At 38.6% G+C, this 20899-nt stretch overlaps 1 protein-coding gene across 1 annotated transcript in view; it reads right to left on the bottom strand.

The window, feature by feature from the left end:
* Nucleotides 1-20899, bottom strand: part of DCDC2 (doublecortin domain containing 2) — a 187583-nt gene that overhangs the window by 124276 nt on the left and 42408 nt on the right. Inside the window, exons 3-6 of the mRNA XM_059688763.1 lie at nt 9357-9433; nt 9094-9225; nt 2050-2196; nt 11-65 (exon numbers count right to left, since the gene is read on the bottom strand). Of these exons, the coding sequence (XP_059544746.1) occupies nt 11-65; nt 2050-2196; nt 9094-9225; nt 9357-9433 (411 nt within the window). The remainder of the gene's footprint in view (nt 1-10; nt 66-2049; nt 2197-9093; nt 9226-9356; nt 9434-20899) is intronic.

Below are 20899 nucleotides of genomic sequence, written 5' to 3' on the forward strand. Positions count from 1 at the left end.
TGATACTTACACTCCCTTTACACTTTCTGGATCCCACAATAGGAGGCAGGGAAGAAGCTTTCTGACTGCGAAAACAAATTGCAATTTAGAAAAACGAGTGTTATTTATAAATAATATACAATGCAAGACAATTGTCAGCCCAATTTGTCATCCCAACGTGGAAGTCAACTGTTTACTGATATCAGTGTTTCACAAAAGTACTACATACTTTCCCAATTTCACGAGGACCACCATAAAATTTCAAAATTCCATTCCAAAAGATGTTTACTCTTTTTCTGCATACTATTGTAATTGATACCACAAACCTTTAGTACCACATTATATTCTTTTACAGCATTTTTATTTAATTCCCTGAATTTTCCATATGAATTTCAAAAGATCATTTCTCAAGCTGAATAATGACTTTGCCAAATTGAGTTTAAAACAATAAATTTATCTCTCTCTCTCTCTTTAGACTCCTATGCTGTTTGCCTCTGATAGGAGCTCAGAATGGTAGCACACAGACATTTATATTCAGGGACTTTCTAAACCAGTCTCTCTTGTCAAAAAATAAAAACTCTCTTCCAACTATAGGAATGTTGTTTCATGGATGTCTATATTATTAGGAAAAGACCTGTTCTGGAACTCAACTGAAACTCTGTAAATAAGAGGATACAGAGATAAATGTCATCTTACTACTTTGCCTGAGAAAGGTCACCATGAGTTAGGGTTTTCCCACTGCCATCAATTACACACTGACGCTAACAACAGGCTAATCCAGTGTTGCTTGGCAGGCTGTGGAAGGATTTGAGTTCATGGATGGGTAAGGATGGTTAGCAATAAGTCCGCTAGTGAGTAATTCTAAAGTGCTGGGAAACCATGTGCTCTTGCATACATTAAACAACATCCCTGAAATTTGGTTTCATCTAATACTTATCTAGAGACCCTCAACTGAGCTCTCCATCAGGCTTCACAAACTGTGAATTAATGGACAACATATTGGTGACATTCTGCTCTGTCTACAAGTATCACCCACCCTAGCAGAGAACAACCAAAAAGTTCTGTTTCCAATAGCAAAGTGGTCACAGAATATCTGTAAATTGCAGTAGAGGTTGATCCCCGGGCACCATGAGCAAGCTGAAGGGAGGGTCCCAGCATGGGCCAGGAGCCAGGGGCTCCTCAGGCATGCCTATGAGGTCCAGCTACTTTGCTGAAATAAGGCATCTTTCACCAATATATGACATTGCATAGAGAAAAATGGTCCACAGTGTATCATAAGTAATTAAAACTGTTATCTATAAAATTTTGATGATATTAACTATAAAAGCAGTTAATCTATTTATTTTACACAAGTGGAATTTTATTGTTTTTATATTTTACAGTTATTATTAAACGGTGTATAAAATATTAGGGGTTTTTTTAAACACCTTTAGATGTTTTGAATGCACCAGCTGGAAAATTACTTGATCCAGCTAAACAGTTAAGACATTCTTAAAACTTCTAATAATATATGCTTTAAAGAAGCTAATTGGCCTGCCATTGTGGCTCAGTAGTTGAGCATCGACCTATGAACCAGGAAGTCAAGGTTTGATTCCTGGTCAGGGTACATGCCTGGGTATATACATGCTCCTGCTCAGTCCCCAATGTGGAGCATGCAGGAGGCAGCCGATCAGTGATTCTCTCTCATTATTGATGTCTCTATTTCTCTTTTCCTCTCCCTTCCTCTCTGAAATCAATGAAAATTTATATATTTTTAAAAGAAGCTAATTGCCCTGTATCTTCTTCACAAGAGTAAATCTTTATATTTGTTATAAAATCATAAATGAATAGAAAAAAATAAATATAGTAAAAAAGATACTATTTAGTTTTCCATAGATTTCCAAAAATTATTGTGCAATAGACCTCAATCTCCAATCGTGGCAAAAAAACAAAGGTCAATGTATATCGTATACACTTTGCAGTCTAACTGATAAACAAGATTATATAAAATATACCAGTGGTCAGCAAAAGACTCAATGCTATTTCAAGTGGTAATGAAAATATGAGAAGTAAATGAGGATGAAAACTTACCCGTAAGACCTTCTCATGGTTGACTTGTCAAAAAGTAATTCACTGTAAGGCAATTTCTTAAACTTATCTCTGCCAACAGCCACATAAAACTGTCCATTCTCCAACTCTGTCCCACTTTCAACCAGTTTTCCTTCTAAAGTATAAAGTCTGCCAAAATATGAATGCCAACAATTAAAATTTTAACAAGCATTGAAAATACTGCTTAAAATTACAAAGTAAATAAAAACATTCTGTTCTTAATTTGGCTCATCTGTTACTATCCCAATTATTGAATTACAAATGCCTCAAAGCCATTAGATTCAACTAAATGCCAACGTTATAATGCAGACACAGTTACTAACTAGCTGCACATGCACTGACAATCTCACATGATATCCCCTGTGGCTGCCATGTTAAGATTTTAGAGGGGAAGATTTAACTGGTACAGAGAGCGGTGCCTTAAATAAAGCCCAGCTTCTGTTGAAGTTTGATTGTTCTATTTACATTTGGTAAGTACTTTTAAAGTTTATTTTCTTAATATACTTGTCAGAATGATTTGCCTCCTAAAGCATTTTGTATATGAGCAGCCATCAGCCAAAAAATTACATCTAAACACACAAAACTGGGTCAGAAAACAAGAGGTTGAGAGGGCACGAGGTGAAAGAACCCATTGCCAGTATTAATGATGCAGAACCACATAACATTCCTGCTTCTTTCTTTTTTTCCCCTGCCTTCCCTCATCTTCCCAGAATAGATTTCACAAGAACCTCCCTTTACTGTAAAACTGCTGCTGCAAACTACAATTAATATGTTACTTATTCAAAGAACAGTGATAATTTTGTAGACCATTTAAAGTATCCAGAGAATTTCTTTAAAGAGAGGGGGGTAGAGGAGAGGGAGCCTACTAGAAAACTACACAAAAAGACAATGCAGATATTTGAAGGTTATAAACAAGAGCAACTAGGTAGATTTCAAGAAAATCATTCAAAAATTATCAGGCTTCCTATACTGTATAATAAATGTTAGTAACATTTGCAAAGGAAATGAAAAGTCCATTGACCTGTCTGCTTGTTAACTGATTATGTAAAAAGAAAATAGCCACCAAAATCCTGGAATGTGTTTGTGTTGAGTTAGTATCAAGACCTTTTCTTTTATAACATTGTACTCCTCTCCCTACAAGTCAACACTTCACCCAGGGTTCTGGTTTTCCTGCCTGGACCTAAACCAGGGTTTCTGAACACTGTTTGGACAAGACTATGCTCTTTTGGAGAGGTGGGCAGGCTGTCCTGTGGACTGTAGATAACAGCACCTTTGGCTTCTACCCCCTCGGTCAGGGGTGGGCAAACTTTTTGACTCCAGGGCCACAATGGGTTCTTAAACTGGACCGGAGGGCCGGAACAAAAGCATGGATGGAGTGTTTGTGTGAACTAATATAAATTCAAAGTAAACATCATTACATAAAAGGGTACGGTCCTTTTTTTTTTAGTTTTATTCATTTCAAACGGGCCAGATCCGGCCCGCGGGCCGTAGTTTGCCCACGGCTGCGGCCTCGGTGGTAGTAGTAGCTGGCCCATCCCCAGCTGGGACCACCAGAAATGACTCCAGACACTGCCAAATACCCTCGAGGGGGAAAACTTCCCCTGGTTGAGAAATACTGACTTAGACCCGGACATTCTTCTTTCATTTTCCTTCAAAATAGGAAGATCAAAATTTATAATTAACTTTTATAGCAAGAAATGAAAAGGCAGCATAGCTGTGGATCTGGAAACAGCTAAGATATGACTGATTTCCTCTACAGGTGGAAAAGAGGCCCTGCATAAATCCTAGCCCATGATTTTAGCTTTTCTTTATGTGACTCTTGTTGACCTGCTTTCTTCCTTTGCTACAAAGACAAGAAATATAAATAGGAAGTTGAACCAATTTTTATGGAATGCTTTTCATATATAAATATATAGATGTGCAGTGTAGGATCCAACCGTAAAATTTTTTAATGTTCCATTAAGGAAAAATGGGCATAGCCCAAATCAACAGCAACCAAATCTCACTCATATCTGGCATTATATTAAGAATGGACTTTCTCTAAGTATTCAATTGTTCAGGGACATATAACTATATTTTCTTTCCTGTATTTGTACTTTCATAAATTTTATTTCTATGTATGAATTTATTCATATCAATATATGTATGAATAGGTGTATCTTGGGCATGCAGTTGTGTATATATATATTTTTATGCTTTATATTTTTTATTTAGTGGGTTTATATTTATGTATATGTCAAAAGATGCAATTATAGCCCTAGCCAGTTTGGCTCAGTGGATAGAGCGTCAGCCTGCAGACTCAAGGGTCCCAGGTTCGATTCCGGTCAAGGGCATGTACCTTGGTTGAGGGCACATCCCCAGTAGGGGGTGTGCAGGAGGCAGCTGATCGATGTTTCTCTCTCATCGATGTTTCTAACTCTCTATCCCTCTCCCTTCCTTTCTGTAAAAAATCAATAAAATATATTTTTTTTAAAAAGATGCAATTATATCTAATAAAAATCAATATATAACAATTAGGAGCTCCAGTGGCGCAATCGGTTAGCACGCGGTACTTACACAACAAGTAGAGGCCCAGTGCACAAAATTCGTGCACTCGGGGGGGTGGTCACTCTCGTAGTCCAGGAGCCCTTGGGGGATGTCCAACAGTTGGATATCCTTAGCGCTGCTGCGGAGGCAGGAGAGGTTCCTGCCACCACTGCTGCGCTCGCCAGCTGTGAGCCCAGCTCAAGCCTTCTGGCTGAGCAGTGCTCCCCCAGTGGGAGCGCACTGACCATCAGGGGGCAGCTCCTGCATTAAGTGTTTGCCCCCTGGTGGTATTAAGTGCACATCATAGCATGCGATTGAGTGGCCTTAGCATATTATTAGCATATTACGCATTGATTGGTTGAACAACTGACCACAAGACCACACTTAGCATATTAGGCTTTTATTATATAGGATTGAGATCTGTCTTTACTCTTGATCCCAAAATGAAACCCAGAAGGATCAAAGTTTCAAATGAAATTTAAAAGTATGAGACAAGCCCTGACCGGTTTGGCTCAGGGATAGAGCGTTGGCCTGCGGACTCAAGGGTCCCAGGTTCGATTCCAGTCAAGGGCATGTACCTCGGTTGCGGGCGCATCCCCAGTGGGGAGTGTGCAGGAGGCAGCTGATGGATGTTTCTCTCTCATCCATGTTTCTAGCTCTCTGTCCCTCTTCCTTCCTCTCTGTAAAAAAATCAATAAAATATATTTTTTAAAAAAAAGTATGAGACAAAAACATAGAAAAATATTTTTATAATCTTGGAGTGAGAAAGACCTAAACTAGTAATAAAACTTAATGATCAAAAGAAAAGATTGAAAATTCAACTGCATCAAAACTCAATATGTCTGTATACAAAAAGAAACATAAACAGTATCAAAAATACAGACTGTAAATATATTTAAAACATATGACAAAGGGCCAATTTCCCAAATGTGTAAAGAGTGCCTACAAATCAATAAGACAACTATGAAAAGGCCATGACAGATAGTTCATATGTAATAGAAGATAAATATTGGCAGTTATTCGGATTATAACTTAGCAATGAAGAGCACAGGCTCTGGAGTCATACAACCCACTAACTTGGCTGAATCCAGTCCTGTTAGCCACTATCTACATAATCTTGGGCAAGTAAATTACCCCCTCTGTGTCTCCTGTTTCATGAAAAGAGAATAACAACACTACTTATCTCATAGGATTGCTAAATTAAGTTAACAACATAAAGCACTTAGAATAATGCATTGCACAAAAGAAATGCTCAATAGATGTCATTATTGTACATTAAATAAATAAAAATCAACAAAAATTAAATACTTTTACCAAACATGAATGAAAAGACAAAATATTAATTTCACAGCACAGATGAGAGTATGTAAAACAGGCCCCAAGCACTTTTAGTGAGAGTGCAAGTCAGTACAAACTCTTTGGAAGACAGTTGGCAGTATCTATCAAAATCTAAAATGCATTTACCAATAGACACAACAATTCCACTTCTAGACTTTATTCTGCTGATAAACTCTATTTATATGCAAAGACATGAACATGTAATAGTGAAAGGTTGGAAATGATCTCAGTTTCCATCAAGAGTAGACTATTAAAATAGATTAGGGCACACTCATAAAATAAAATATTTTGCAGTCATTAAAAATAATACGATATAATACGATAGAGCTATTTGTGCTAATAAAAATCTCCAAGATTTGTTGTTACAGTAAAATGGGGAATATCTATAATACAGTTAACAATACAATAGTCTAAAAAAAGAAGATATATTTATATATTTATTCATGTGTGGATGTGAGTTACCATTTGTGTTTTTTAAAAATAAAAGATTCATAGGCTTCTGTATGCATAGAATATTTCTGGAATAATGCTGGAAAGAGCAACTGGGGAGTCAGAAGGGAGATAAATGGTTTTTATTTATATCTTTTGTCCTGTTTGAAATACTTTTTACCATAGGTGAAGTTTTGCTTTCAATTATATTTATACTAGAGGCCCAGTGCACAAAAATTTGTGCACTTGGGGATAGGGAGTCCCTCAGCCCGGCCTGTGCCCTTTCACAGTCTGGGACCCCTCAGGGGATGACCCCTTGCTGGCTTAGGCCTGCTCCCCAGAGATTGGGCCAGGATGGCAATCAGACATCCCTCTGGCAGCCCAGCAGCCTTCAGGGGATGCCCACTTGCCAGCGGGGAGCAGACCTAAGCTGCAGTCGGACATCCTTAGCGCTGCTGAGGAGACAGGAAAGGCTCCCACCACCACCGCTGTACTGGCAGCCATCAGCCTGGCTTGTGGCTGAGCAGAGCTCCTCCCATGTGGGAGTGCACTGATCACCAGAGGGCAGCTCCTGCATTGAGCGTCTGCCTCCTGGTGGTCAGTGTGTATCATAGTGACCAGTCATTCCCAGTCTTTCTGCTGTTAGGGTCAGTTTGCATATTACCCTTTTACTATATAGGATAGAGGCCTGGTGCACGGGTGGGGGCCGGCTGGTTTGCCCTGAAGGGTGTCCCGGATCAGGGTGGGGGTCCCGCTTGGGTGCCTGGCCAGCCTGGGTGAGGGGATGATGGCTGTTTGCAGCTGGTCACACTCCCTTCAGGGTGGGGGTCCCCACTGGGGTGCCTGGCCAGTCTGGGTGAGGGGCTGAGGGCCATTTTCAGGCTGGCAGGCAACTGAAGCTCCTAGCCTCTCCTTTTTTTCTGTTTTTTTGTTTGTTTTTGTTTTTGTTTTTTATTCTGGGATTTATTTACCTTCTATAGCTAGCACTGGAGCTGAGAGCCAGCTCCAGCTCTGAGGCCCGGCCCCAGCTCTGAGGCTGCGGCTGGCTGAAAGCAGGTATCTGGGTTTGTTTAGCTTCTATAATCAAAACATTGTTGCCATCACTGCCACTCTAAGCTCTGAGGCAGAAGCTGGCTGAAAGCAGGTATCTGGAGCTTGTTTAGCTTCTATAATTGCAACTTTGTTGCATAGACTGGAGCTCAGAGCCTGGCTGTGACAGGCAGGGAACCTTGGCTTCCTCTGTCACTGGAGCAACCAAGCTTCAGCTGCCTGGCTGCCGGCCGCCATCTTTGTTGGCAGTTAATTTGCATATTGGCTAATTTGCTGATTAGCCAATGGGAAGGGTAGCGAAGTTATGGTTAATTACCATGTTTCTCTATTATTAGATAGGATATTAAATATATATTTATATATTCCTAACTATATTTAAAATCTAAGTGGCTATGAAACTATATATATATATACATATATATATATGTATATATATATATATATATATAGAGAGAGAGAGAGAGAGAGAGAGAGGCCTGGTGCACAAAACTTGTGCACTGGGGGTGGAGGGGATCCCTCAGCCTGGCCTGCACCCTCTCACAGTCCAGGAGTCCTCGGGGGATGTCTAACTGCAGTGGAGGTGGGAGAGGCTCCTGCTACCGCCACTGCACTCGCCAGCCGTGAGCCTGGCTTCTGGCTGAGCAGCCCTCCCCCTGTGGGAGTGCACTGACCATCAGGGGGCAGCTCCTGCATTGAGTGTCTGCCCCCTGGTGGTCAGTGCACATCATAGCAATCAGTCGTTCCACTGTTCAGCCAATTTGCATATTAGCCTTTTATTATATAGGATATATATATATATATATATATATATATATATATATATATATATATATATGAATATGTACATACATTAAACTGAAAAACATAATTATCTTATCATATGTGTCTATAGGTAGATATATAGAAATGAAAATGGGCAGGGCATAACTTCTTGAAAGCAGGAGTATGTTCTACCAGTGGAGTATGTTAGAGAGTTTGGGATAAAGATAGGACTCAAGAACAACCAGAAAACTCTTGATTAGGTTCCAAGTCTTTGTGTATATTCTTAATATGTTCTGTGCTTGTATATATTATTTGTAACCCTCCCACCTATAGGGAACTAAACCAGGGAGCCTCCATCAAGGGATAATTTAATAGGCTTCACAATTTAAAAGTTATGACTTTAATCTTCACTTAAATTTCAGAACTTGAGAAAAATGCTTTTGATTTCTCAAGTTTAAACATCCCCACTTAATTATCCTCTCTTACCTGCCTCTTCCTTAAATCCACTAACAACTCCTGATGTCTGATTCTTTATGCTAGGCAAATAGTTTGGACCATCAAAGGATCATAAATATCTCCTGAATAAAAAGACAGTTAACTAAAAGTCAAGAACCTGGCTCATTCAAAAAAAGTTCTCAACAAAATGAATGTTGCCTAATTGCTCTAAATTAAAGGAATAAAAATAGTTAATATTTGTGCCAAGAACAGTTTTAAGCTCCATATGTGGCTTATCTTATTCCTTAAAACAATCCTATAAGGTAAGTATTATTATATACCCATTTTACAGATAAAGAAACTAAGGCATATAGAGCCTAACTGGTGAGCCAAAATTCAAATTTGGGACAAGTGACTTGAGAGCCTCCTGAGAATATTTTTCAACAGCTCTGAAAACCATCCACTCGCAAGGTGATTTTGACATACCTGTGAACAGCCCCACTCCTCAGAGTTATTTTTTCCGTGACCATCTGTAGCACATGATCCCACTGGTTCAAAGCTTTTCTAGGGATGAGGAGGCGAGATGCTGGGCTTATGAGGTCTCCATTTGCAATCAAGCTGGACAAAAAGCAAAGCCAGTGAGCCATACCATTTGACAGAGTAATGCCACTATAATTATAGTGCAAACCCCAAACCAGAAGGAAACCACCAGGCAATTTCAACTTGAACTGTAAAGGCCTCCAACTTACAAGATAGTACAGGGTTCCTGAAGTGGTTTTCTAAATCGAGCTGACACGTTGATCCTGCTGTGGATTACTGGTTTTACCTTTAAAGGCAAAGAAATACAAATCACTGAGCTTATGTTAGTTGTTTCTTATTGAGGAAAAACTACAGGTTTCCAGGGAACTCGCTGAGACCTGTCATGCCTGTGTTAACATCTCGCTTTGTAAAAACACTCTGAGTTCATCCTCTATCAATATTATGTGGCCTTAATAAAGCTCTCAAGAAAGATTTCTGCCCCTGATCTATACCAATACAGATACTGTTGGGCTGTTAGAAGAATTTCAGGGCAACTTTTTTAAACAGTGCTTTCTGGAAAACAACAATAAAATAATCCTATAAAATACTGAACCCTGAAGCCCCCCTCCAGCCACAGTCTGTCTTGTCACCTCTCCTCTCCCACCTTCATTTCACCTACTCCCTGAATCTAGACCCCATGCATCTTGACCTCATTCTATTCTCTTCAGACTAACACTGTCACTTTTTCTCAAATTTCCTTCTTCCCAATTTATCAGCTGCCCTTGAGCCAATGCCCTCTGTTCCTGAACTCTTTGCATCTGGGTGGGTCTGGTCATCTTTCCATCCTTGTTGCTTCTAGAATCCAGGCTGCTGTTAGCAAAGCACATGGCTCCCTGGGACCTTCTCACCAAGCGTTTGCATCAGCCAGACTCATCCTCCTCCCAAGTCCATTACTTCTTACATTTCCTACGGTGGATAATCCAAATCCCTACCTCTTGTCTTAAACCCTAAAATCCCACCCCACTCAGCAGATAATTTCCTTTCAACTGATCATTCTCAGCAGATCAAACTTCAAGAAAAGAAGCTGAAAGGCCTGCAGCCTTTCAACCTCTGTATCCTGCCCATCCCACCTCCTCTGCACCTTCCCTGCTTCTCACCTTTCTGCCTGTCTCATAAGGAGGATCCTCATCCCTTTACAAAGCTCACCCCCACTTGGAATTTGTCCTCCAATGGTTCTATTTGTCCCATTAATTATCTAGGCCCCTCCACTGCCATGTGGGATCTTCAATTTCTCCCTTCGCCCTTTGGCCCTATCAAGCACTACCCCATCCCTATATATCCTCCTCCTGCTTCACATTCCCACTTCCTCCTGCCCACATCCTATTTCTGATCTTCTCTTATCCAGTTTCCATCTCTACCACTGAAAGATAATGCCCAACTCTTAGGCATTGCCTGTAAGAACCCCATGGCCAACCATTGCTTGCTCAGTTTCCTTGCCTCCTACCAATATTCCTTCCATACAGACCTCTGGTAGTACACGTTATACAAACTAGCACACTCCCCTCCATTCCCAAAACATGCCATGCATCCACCTCTGCGCCTTTGTGCATCGTGCCCCTCTGCACACAATGCCCTCATTTCTCCGTTCGCTGGGCCTGGCTCATTAATCACTGGTCTTCCTCTATTCATCCTTCCTTCGCTTTCTGTCTCAGACTGCTACTGCTACTACAGTGTACAGTAGGGGACAGCACTTTTGAGGGCCTCCACTCCCCAATTTGAAAAGAAAACTTACAAGCAAAGGGAACTGATAGATAAAAACAGCTAACATTTATTGCACTAGCTTTAATGGAAAGCACTGTGCTAAGTAATTTACATGCATTACATATCATTTAATCATCAAAGCCATATCCTGAAGTACAATTACTATTGCCCCATTTTACAAGTGAACAAACTAGAGCTTAATTCATTTGTCTCAAATATCGCACATAATAAGGAGCCGAGTAGTTAGTGAGCCCATATATATGAATTCTAACTATTGGTTATACACTTTACTAGCTATTTTAGAGATCAAATATTAACCCTGAATAATTTATAGTATTCTCTCCTTTTTTTCAAAATATGCTTTTTTTGAGTGGAACAAAATGCATGAATTTTCCTGCCTTTCACTGGTGACTAAAAAAATACTTGCAATGCCTGCTAGTTGTATAATAAATGTTTGTTAAGATTTAATTAAAAGATACACTGATCTAAGGCACATGGATCAATGAAACAAAATAGAGAGCCAGGAAATAAATTCACACATTTATGGTCAGTTACTTTACAATAAAGAAGCCAAGAATATCTGTACAATATGAAAAGGAGAATCTTTTCATGCAAACTAAACAGCCACATAAAAATGAATGAAACTGGACCCCTATATTATACCATATACAAAAATCAATTCAAAACCAATTGAAGACATAAATAAATATAAGACCTAAAACTGTAAGTCCTGAAATGAAACATAGGGAGTGAGCTCCTTAACAAGAGATAACAAGTGTTGGTTAAAATGTGGAGAAAAGTAAACCCTTGTGTACTGTTGGTAAAAATGCAAATTGGTTCAGACACTACAGAGGTTCCTCAAAAAATTAAAAATAGAACTACCAAATGATCCAGCAATCCCACTTCTGAGTATTGATTTAAGGTAATGGACATAGGACATTTGAAGAGATATCGGCACTCCCATGTTCATTGTAGCATTATTCACAATAGTCAAGACACAGAAACAATTTAAGTGTCTGCTGATAAAAAATGGATAAAGAAAATGTGATATCACACACACACACACACACACACACACACACACACACACACGGCACACACATGCAAATACACAGTGGAATATTATTCAGCTCTGAGAAATAAGGAAGTCCTGCCACTTGTGACAACAGGGATGGACCTTAAGGGCATTATGCTAACTGAAATAAACCAGACAAAGAAAGAAAAAAAATTGCATGATATCACTTACACATAGAATCTGGAAACAAAAAAAAAGTCAAACTCATAGAAAAGGCGAGTAGAAAAGTGGTTGCCAGAGAGGATGGGGAAATGGGGAGAGTAACCAGATACAAACGTTCAGCTAGAACAGTGGTTCTCAACCTTCTGGCCTTTTAAATACAGTTCCTCCGGTTGTGACCCAACCATAAAATTATTTTCGTTGCTACTTCATAACTGTAATGTTGCTATCGTTATGAATCGTAATGTAAATATCTGATATGCAGGATTGTCTTAGGTGACCTCTGTGAAAGGGTCGTTCAACCGCCAAAGGGGTCGTGACCCACAGGTTGAGAACCGCTGAGCTAGAAGATGAATAAGGTCTGAGAATTCAATGTACAACATGGAAGAAAAAAAAGATACTTCAATACAGAATAGAACATTTCAATTCAATCAAAATAATTTCACATTTTAAACCTGAGACTCTTGCACCTATACCAACATTAATGGTGATGTTGACTTGTTTAAAAAAAGATGTTTAATAGGTAAGGCAGGCACCTACACAAAATTCAAATAGTAAAATGAGGCAAACGGTGAAAAACAAATGCCCTTCCTACTCCTGCTCCCCACCACCACGTTGCAACCAGAGTCAACAATGTCCCTTCAAACATCAGTCTACACAGACATAAGCACATCATCTTATGAACATATAATTGTTAAAGACAAGTATATCCTGCTACATCCCTTCTTCTGCACCTCCCTTTTTCACGTAGCAATGTACCATGGAGACCACTATGGAGCTTAGGGGAAGGGTTGCTTCATTCTTTATAGCAGCTGTGTATATCCCACTCTGTGGACACTCCATAGTTATTTAACCTGTCCCTTAATAATGGTTTCCAAACCTTTGCAGACTTTGTTTCCAAACTTTTGCTATTGCAAATAGTGCCATGACATGTTTCCTTGGAGATACTCATTTGCACAAATATGTTAGTATGTCTGTAGAATAAACTATTAAAATTGAGAACTTGCTAAATAAATAAGCTTTTTTTTTTGTTTAATGGGATTTATTGAAAGCTTAGTCTTGATCAATCTCAAGAGTCCCTTGATTTATTTAAGTTCATACTATAGCATAGACAATAAATCCATTTATAAGGAATGCTGTTATATGGGCAGGTGTGGTTTACAACGTCTTTAGGTGACTACAAATCCCTCTCCCATCAATCAGATTGCTTACTCGTAAGGTCAGCATGTTTAACTGCATGTAACTTTTAACTGTGTGAAGGACAGGCCTTTCTGACTCTGATTGTGTCACAGTGTCTTCCTCTTGAAATCCACTTTTTAAATATAGCTACACTGCCTCCCTGCTCACTTGACTTAAAGCTGCTGCCATATCCCTGGTTCTCTGTTGCCTTTCACTGCTGATGGTGATATTTTTTCCATATCACCATCATCTGACACATAGTATATTTTATTTATTTGGTGTCTATTTTCTGGTCCCTATTATTACTTTTTAGTTACTCTCAATATTAACTACTAATGTACTGAGCACACACTTCATAGTCAGTTGTTAATTTTTCAAAAGTCTTGCCTACCAACCTTAATTGTTCAATACCTTGCTGGATTATTGAATTCAAGATGAAGATGAATAAGTTATATAAATAAATAACTTAAAGACTTTTGAGTTGGCTAAAATATGCTACTCTTTTTTTAGAGCATACGTATTTATAATATACAGAATTTCATAAATAAACATGATTTTAAAAATAATTACATAACTTCATTCTGAGTCTATAAATTGTTGCTTGAATTAAAGCAAACCATCTGCTTGGACAAGTTTTTTTATTTATTCATAAGACAAATACTTCCCAAATGTTCATGATTGACCAGCTGAACTAAGCTTAATCTTAAATATATATTTATTTGAGTCATTATAGTAAAAATAATGGAAATAGTCTGTCTTCAGATATACTAATAAAATAATCTTAAGAAATAATCTGCCGAAACCGGTTTGGCTCAGTGGATAGAGTGTCGGCTTGCGGACTGAAGGGTCCCAGGTTCAATTCCGGTCAAGGGCATGTACCTGGGTTTCAGGCACATCCCCAGTAGGAGGTGTGCAGGAGGCAGCTGATCGATGTTTCTCTCTCATCGATGTTTCTAACTCTCTATCTCTCTCCCTTCCTCTCTGTAAAAAATCAATAAAATATATTTTTTTTTAAAAAAGAAATAATCCAAGTAATATATCTGAATTGAAAAAAAAATGCAACACCACTGTATAAAATAACTGAAACTTTTTGGAAAATTTTTCCTTTAAAAATAATTTTTTTATTGACATCTTAAATAATAAAAATTCTAAGTTAAATCTACTGCATATAAGGAGCTTTCCAGAGTCCTTATCAGGGATTAAGTATTGGTCACTTGGTGCTAATCTAGCGATATCAAAGGGTTAAAGGGAAACATATTAAACTAGAATGTTTTTTAAATTTGTAAATTTTCTTAGTAACCCATATACTTTCCCTAGCCCTTCGAAAATAAATAGCATTTAAAATATGAGAATAATGTTAAGTGTCAACACATCTAGTTACAGAGGATAGACACATAGGGATGTACTAGGAGGTACTCCCACTCAGACCACTGGATCCCAGGAATGGCGTTGTGTAATCTGTGACCATGAAAATATATCAAGGCAAAACTCAGACTTTGGGTCCAGCAGAGCTAATACTCCTATTTGGTTTTGTCCGTTGGTGAGGGAATCACCACCAATGGACAAAAGTAGGATATGCTTATAGCTGACTTCTGCCTTTAGTCTGCACTGGGCCAACATTACCTTAGAAAACCCAGTTTACTTGGATATTGAGAAGTAAGTTAGTCTGGAGAACCAGAGAAAGGGGTCATTCCTTGAGTATGATCAATAGATAGATAGATGATAGATAGATAGATAGATAGATAGATAGATAGATAGATAGATAATAGACTGACCACATATTTGGCTAAGATGCTTCTTGGAAATATTTTCAAAGTCAAAGGTGGCACAAATGACTTAACCAGGTTCACTCTGCTAGAATGAGGTAAGCCAAGGCTCTAGCATAGATCTTTGGTAACAAATCTCATGTGCTTTCCAATATATCACTCTGTCTCTGGTATGTTAGAGTGTATTTATGTCACAAATGGCCATTCCTAAAACAAAAATAAAAACCCACCAAGGCTTCATGTGAAACTGATTAGTCTAAGTATGTAATTTACCTTAAGTTCACAAATTCCACATGATACATAGCAGGACATCACAGTGGCTGTGTAAAATTCAAGTTAAAACCTTCATGACTCAAAAATATGAATCTGTTATATAAAAAAAATCAACAAAACTAAAAGTGTTGCTGTGAAAATATATATTTGAAATAATAAGATCAAAATCTACAAACTGAGTAACTAGTTTCAAATTCCAGGACTAATTGCCAATTCAATACCTCCTTTCTTATTTTCTTGATCTGTAAAAATAGGGATAATCCTACTAAATTAGCCCAAAGGGATGCTCCATGAACTAATTAATGAAGTGGCAATACAACCCCCTGAGGCTGTTAGGCTGCATGCTTCAGAGGATCCATCTGCCTCAAATCTCAGCACTCACCATCTCCAGAAACCCTAAGCCAAGAAAACCAAACTCAGTCTAAAGACCTGAGGAAATGATGCTATTAAATGAACATCATCACAAAAGCCCAGTGACCACTGACTTCTTGTAAAAGCTCATCATACAATTTGAAAACTCAAATCTGAATTATATACAAAAACTCAATTTTAAAGAACATATCAGGATTTTGTAACTGTCCATAAAACAGACTTAAACATTAAGGAAAAACTTAAGTACTAAAGTTATATATTTGCAAAATATAGGCCAACCTACACAAAGACAGTTTGACTCTTATTCTATAGATTTAAGAAAAAGTAAGTTCTCAAAATGGTAAACTTGAGGAAACTTTTTTTACTACTCTAAAAAGATAGCAGATCCTATCTAATAAAAGAGCAATATGCAAATTAACCATCACTCTGCCACAAAGATGGCAGCGCCCAGTCCCCTCAGCCCCACCACTGAAGTGTCCAGGCTTGTTGGCCAGGCAGGTGGTAGGGGAGATGGGGGGGGGGGGCGAGTGGCGAGGCTGGATCTGCCCCCAGAGGGCTGGAGTGGCTGGGCCTGTCACCTGGCTGGGGGCGAGCAGCAAGGCACGATCCGCCCACTCCGGCGGCCGATCCATCCTCGCCACTCTGCCGCCAATGAAGTGTCCCGAGGCAGCGGACACGGGAGGGAGCGAGGCAGCGGACATGGGCGCGGAGCCGAGGCAGTGGAGAAGGGTGGACTTTGCTCCCTTCTCTGCTTCTCGCCGGCTGCAGGAAGCCCTATTCTTGCAGGAATCTTCCTGCAACGGGCCTCTAATAGCATAGAAAAGAATAAAGTCCTTCACAAAATATGTAATCATTTTCTACCACTTTTTTGATAAATGAAAAGGGATAACAATTTTTAAAAGACAACAGAGTAAGAAAATAACTTACCTTAGGGATAATATAACTGGTGAATACAAACTACTGTTTATTCTAAGGAGCTTCCTTAAATAACCATCTATGTTTTTTCAACATTACTATTTTTTATATAGAAGAAATATCAGCTAAAATGCCTGATGCATGGTTATGATATGACCCACCAAGCTGAGCATGTCCTATGTTGATGTTATGTATCATAACTAACAATTAGAAAGTGCCTCTATCAGAGAATAGATTATGCCAGGAACATCTCCTAGACTTCATGGAATGAAACCATTTATCATGAAGATACTCCAGATGCATGGGCTGAAAGAGAAACTGAAAAAAGGAAAAGCTATATAGGAAGAGGTGAGGACAGTAACCGAAGCTTTCCAAAGGAGTTGATTCACCTTCTCCTCGGATTTCTACTGATGGTGTTACATCAAATCTTAATAATTATAAGTTTTGCCTTACCCTAATCTGCAGATTAACACAGATCTTCTGAGGCACACAAATTACAGAGTTTAACTATCATTATTTGTCACTTTTTCAAATCTCAAGAAATAAATTCTGATAATTGGTACAAAATTTAATAAATAAAATGCATCAGTTGGGCTTATGTCATTTCCATTACTAAATACCGGTATGTCAGTGTTTTTCTTTCCATTTTCAAGTAAACTAAGAAATAGTTCCACTTTTGGAGGTAGAAGGTTGTAGGAGACTACTGTTCCCAACATTACAACAAAAACTGAGAAACAAGCTAGAAATCATAATTTTTAAAAATGCGTCAAAGAGCTTAAAATGCAAGGAAGTCTGAATGAACTAAATTCCAGAAAGGGATGAACCTCTCTAAGAGAGAGGAAACCTACAGCTGCTTTCATACCCAGGGGCACAGCAGGCAGAGGAACAAACCTTCCCACAAATGGTCAGCCAGTGTGCCAGCTGGCATGACAGAGAGACCCAAGCGCAAGTCTATACTGCCCACCAATTCTCCCCCAGGAGATCGTCTTTAAGTGCACATAAGTGCAACAAAGCTAAGAGCAGGGGGAAAAGCCCCATGGTGTGGAAAGGTGGGGGTGGAACTAGGAGGGAAGGAGGGAGAGAGGCAGGTAAGGAGGGAGGGAGGGAGGGAGAGAGAGGGAGAGGGAGAGAAAGAGAGATGTCCAAGGATGTAAATAGCTAGCAGTTGAAATAAAAGTAGTGATATCTCTCCAGAATTTCACCAGTATTAAACCAAAGCCCTGCTGGAGAGGGGTCAGGCCTGATTCACCCAATGAATGCTTGAAACCACTTGTAAACTGAAACTAAAGCTACAATTCAGCTCAACAATGGATTATACTGAGATCAGGCCCTCACACTAGCAGCTCAACAGAAAAAGGGGTGTACTTTTTTCCTGTGGGTAAATATAACCTACCTTCAATCTCTGCAAATTTTATACAAAAGTGTATACAAAATATCAGTATACAATGAAACTATTAAACAAGTAAATAAAGACAATATGACTCATTATCAAGAGGAAAAAATACAGTCAAACTCACAAATGATTGTGATATTGAAATTAGCAAATTAGGATTTTTAAATAGTTATTATGTTACAGAAATCAATAGAAAGGGTAGACAAAATAGATGAAAGATGGGAAATTTTTAAAATATATTTTTATTTATTTCAGAGAGAAAGGAAGAGGGAGAGAGAGATAGAAACATCAATGATGAGAGAGGACCATCAATCAGCTGCCTCCTGCATGCGCCCTCCTGGGGATCAAGCCCACAACCTGGGCATGTGCCCTTGACCAGAATCAAACCTGGAACGCTTAAGTCTGCAGGCCGACACTCTATCCACTGAACCAAACCAGCTAGGGCAAAAGATGAGAAATTTTAGCCCAGAACTAAAAAAACACACAAATGAATATTCTAGAACTAGAAAACATTAAGATGGTCTTAATAGTAGATTAGATACAAAAGAAGAAAGGAAGAGTCAACTCAAAGACAAAGATTATCCAAGGTAAAGCACAAAAAAGTAAAAAATGGTCAGTGCATCAGAGATATGTGAAACAAGTGATCTAGCATGTGTAATGAAGTCAAGGAGAAGAGAGAATGAGCCAAAAGAAGTATTTACAGAGAAAATGGCCAAAAGTTTTCTAAAACTGATGAATGGTGTCAATTAACAGATCCAAAAATTAAGCCCCAATCAGGACAAATACAAAGAGAATCACACCTAGTCCCACTACAGTCAAACTGCAATCAGAGAAAATATGCACATTTAAATCAGAGTACCAACAATAAGAATTATGACTGGCTTCTCTAGGAAACAATGTAAGCCAAAACACAATGTAAGGATATCTTTAAAGTGCTGAAAGAAAAAAAAATGTTAACCTGGAATTCTATACCCTGAGCAAATATCTTTCCAAATGGGAGGTAAAATAAAAACATTTTTTTTTCCAGAGAATTTTGTTAGCAGACACACACTAACAAAAATATGTAAAGAAAGCTCTTCATACTGATGGGAAATAATACCAAATGAATGTCTGGATCTGCACAAAAGAATGAAAAACATTTAAAGAAAATATATGAGCAATTTTAAAGACTTAAAATTTTTAATCTTAAAGACTATTTTAAAGCAAAAAAAATAGTAATCACTCATGAGATTTGTAACATGTAGAAGCAAAACATTTCACAAGAATGCAAAGGTACAAATGAAGGTAAATGAAATTATACTGTAACTAGAGGCCCGGGACATGAAAATTCATGCTCGGCCTAAACCCCCTCACAGTCTGGGAGCCCTCAAGGACGGGAGGCAACCCAGAGATCAGGGGAAGGAGACACCCCTATCACACCTCTGTTGCTGCCACTGCTGGCAGCGCAAGCCTCGGCCAGCCCTGGTTACCTGAGCCTCAGGTGGCCCTGGGTGGCTGGGCAGCCACCATCCAAGGCTTGCCTGTGCCTCAGGTGGCCCTGGGTGGCTGGGGGGCTGAGAGTGGGTCTGCCGAACCCTGCGCCTGCTGCCACCCCGGCTGTGCTGAAAGGACTGTGGGACTCTGGCGGGGCTGAGGGGACTGGGCACCACCATCTTGTGGTTATGGGCACTGCCATCTTTGTGATGGTGTGGCAGTTAATTTGCATATTCCCTCTTTATTAGATAGGATAAAGTTCTTCATCTTTATAAACTGGTAAAATATTTGAAAGCAAACTAAAATAAGTTAAGAGCACACACTGTAAACTCTAGAGTAATCTATAATAATAAAAGCATAATATGCTAATTAGACCAGACAACCTTCCGCAGGAAGCCAGGGCTACAAGGGATGCCCAAGTCCCAGGTGCCAGAGGGCAGCCGGTGCCAGCAGCCGGGGAAAGGAAGGCCTACTCTTATAAGAATTTCGTGCATTGGGCCTCTAGTCACTAAATAAATCATGAAGAAGCACAGTTAAAAAGCCAATAAAAGATAAAATGAATTAATTTTTAAAACATTTCATGAATCTAAAGAAGGCAGCAAAAAAAGGAACAAAAAACAAATGTGAACTGCAACAACACAAACAATAATAATATGGTAAACGCAAAACAAATCATGCCAGTAATTTAGTATATGTAAATAAACAAAAAACTTCAAATAAAGTATAGAGATGGTCAGATTGGATAAAGAAAAAAGATCCAAGTATATACTGTTTACAAAAGCTATACCTTAATATAATGACAAGAGTAGATTGAAACGAAAAGGATGAAAAATATACCATGCAAATATTAATCAAGGAAATCCAGATTTTCTGATCAATGCAAGATTACAAGAGATACATAATGCCCATTTTCTCTCTATTAATTTTCATAATAGATTTATATTAAAGGGTTTTTAATCAAACAGATGTATTTTTAAAGTTAGATATTTCTTACAAAATATAATTCTATATAATATCTGGCATACTAAAATATCTTTTTCTAGTATTATGCTCTTAGACTAAGGAAAATTAAGTTCCAGAAATACCATTAATCTGAAATAGTATAGCTCCCAAATGTTTTGGACATAATGATCTTTTATGATATGGAAGAAAGAACAAATAAGGAATGTAACTACAAACTCCATCATAGTTCAGCAAAATGTCTGAATTCCATCATTCTGTGACCATTCTCAGATTCCTATATTAAGGACTGCTTTTCTGCTCAAGCCTAAATGTCAATACTTCACCCAGGGTTCCATCTCTTTGTAACTTAAATAAACTCTCTCCCTGGTCAAATTTATCTAACCCAGTGTTATTTATTATCAACATCATTTTGCTAATAATGATCAAATCTTTATATCTTTAGTG

This window comes from Myotis daubentonii, chromosome 3 (assembly GCF_963259705.1).
Source record: "Myotis daubentonii chromosome 3, mMyoDau2.1, whole genome shotgun sequence".
Classification (NCBI taxonomy): domain Eukaryota; kingdom Metazoa; phylum Chordata; class Mammalia; order Chiroptera; family Vespertilionidae; genus Myotis; species Myotis daubentonii.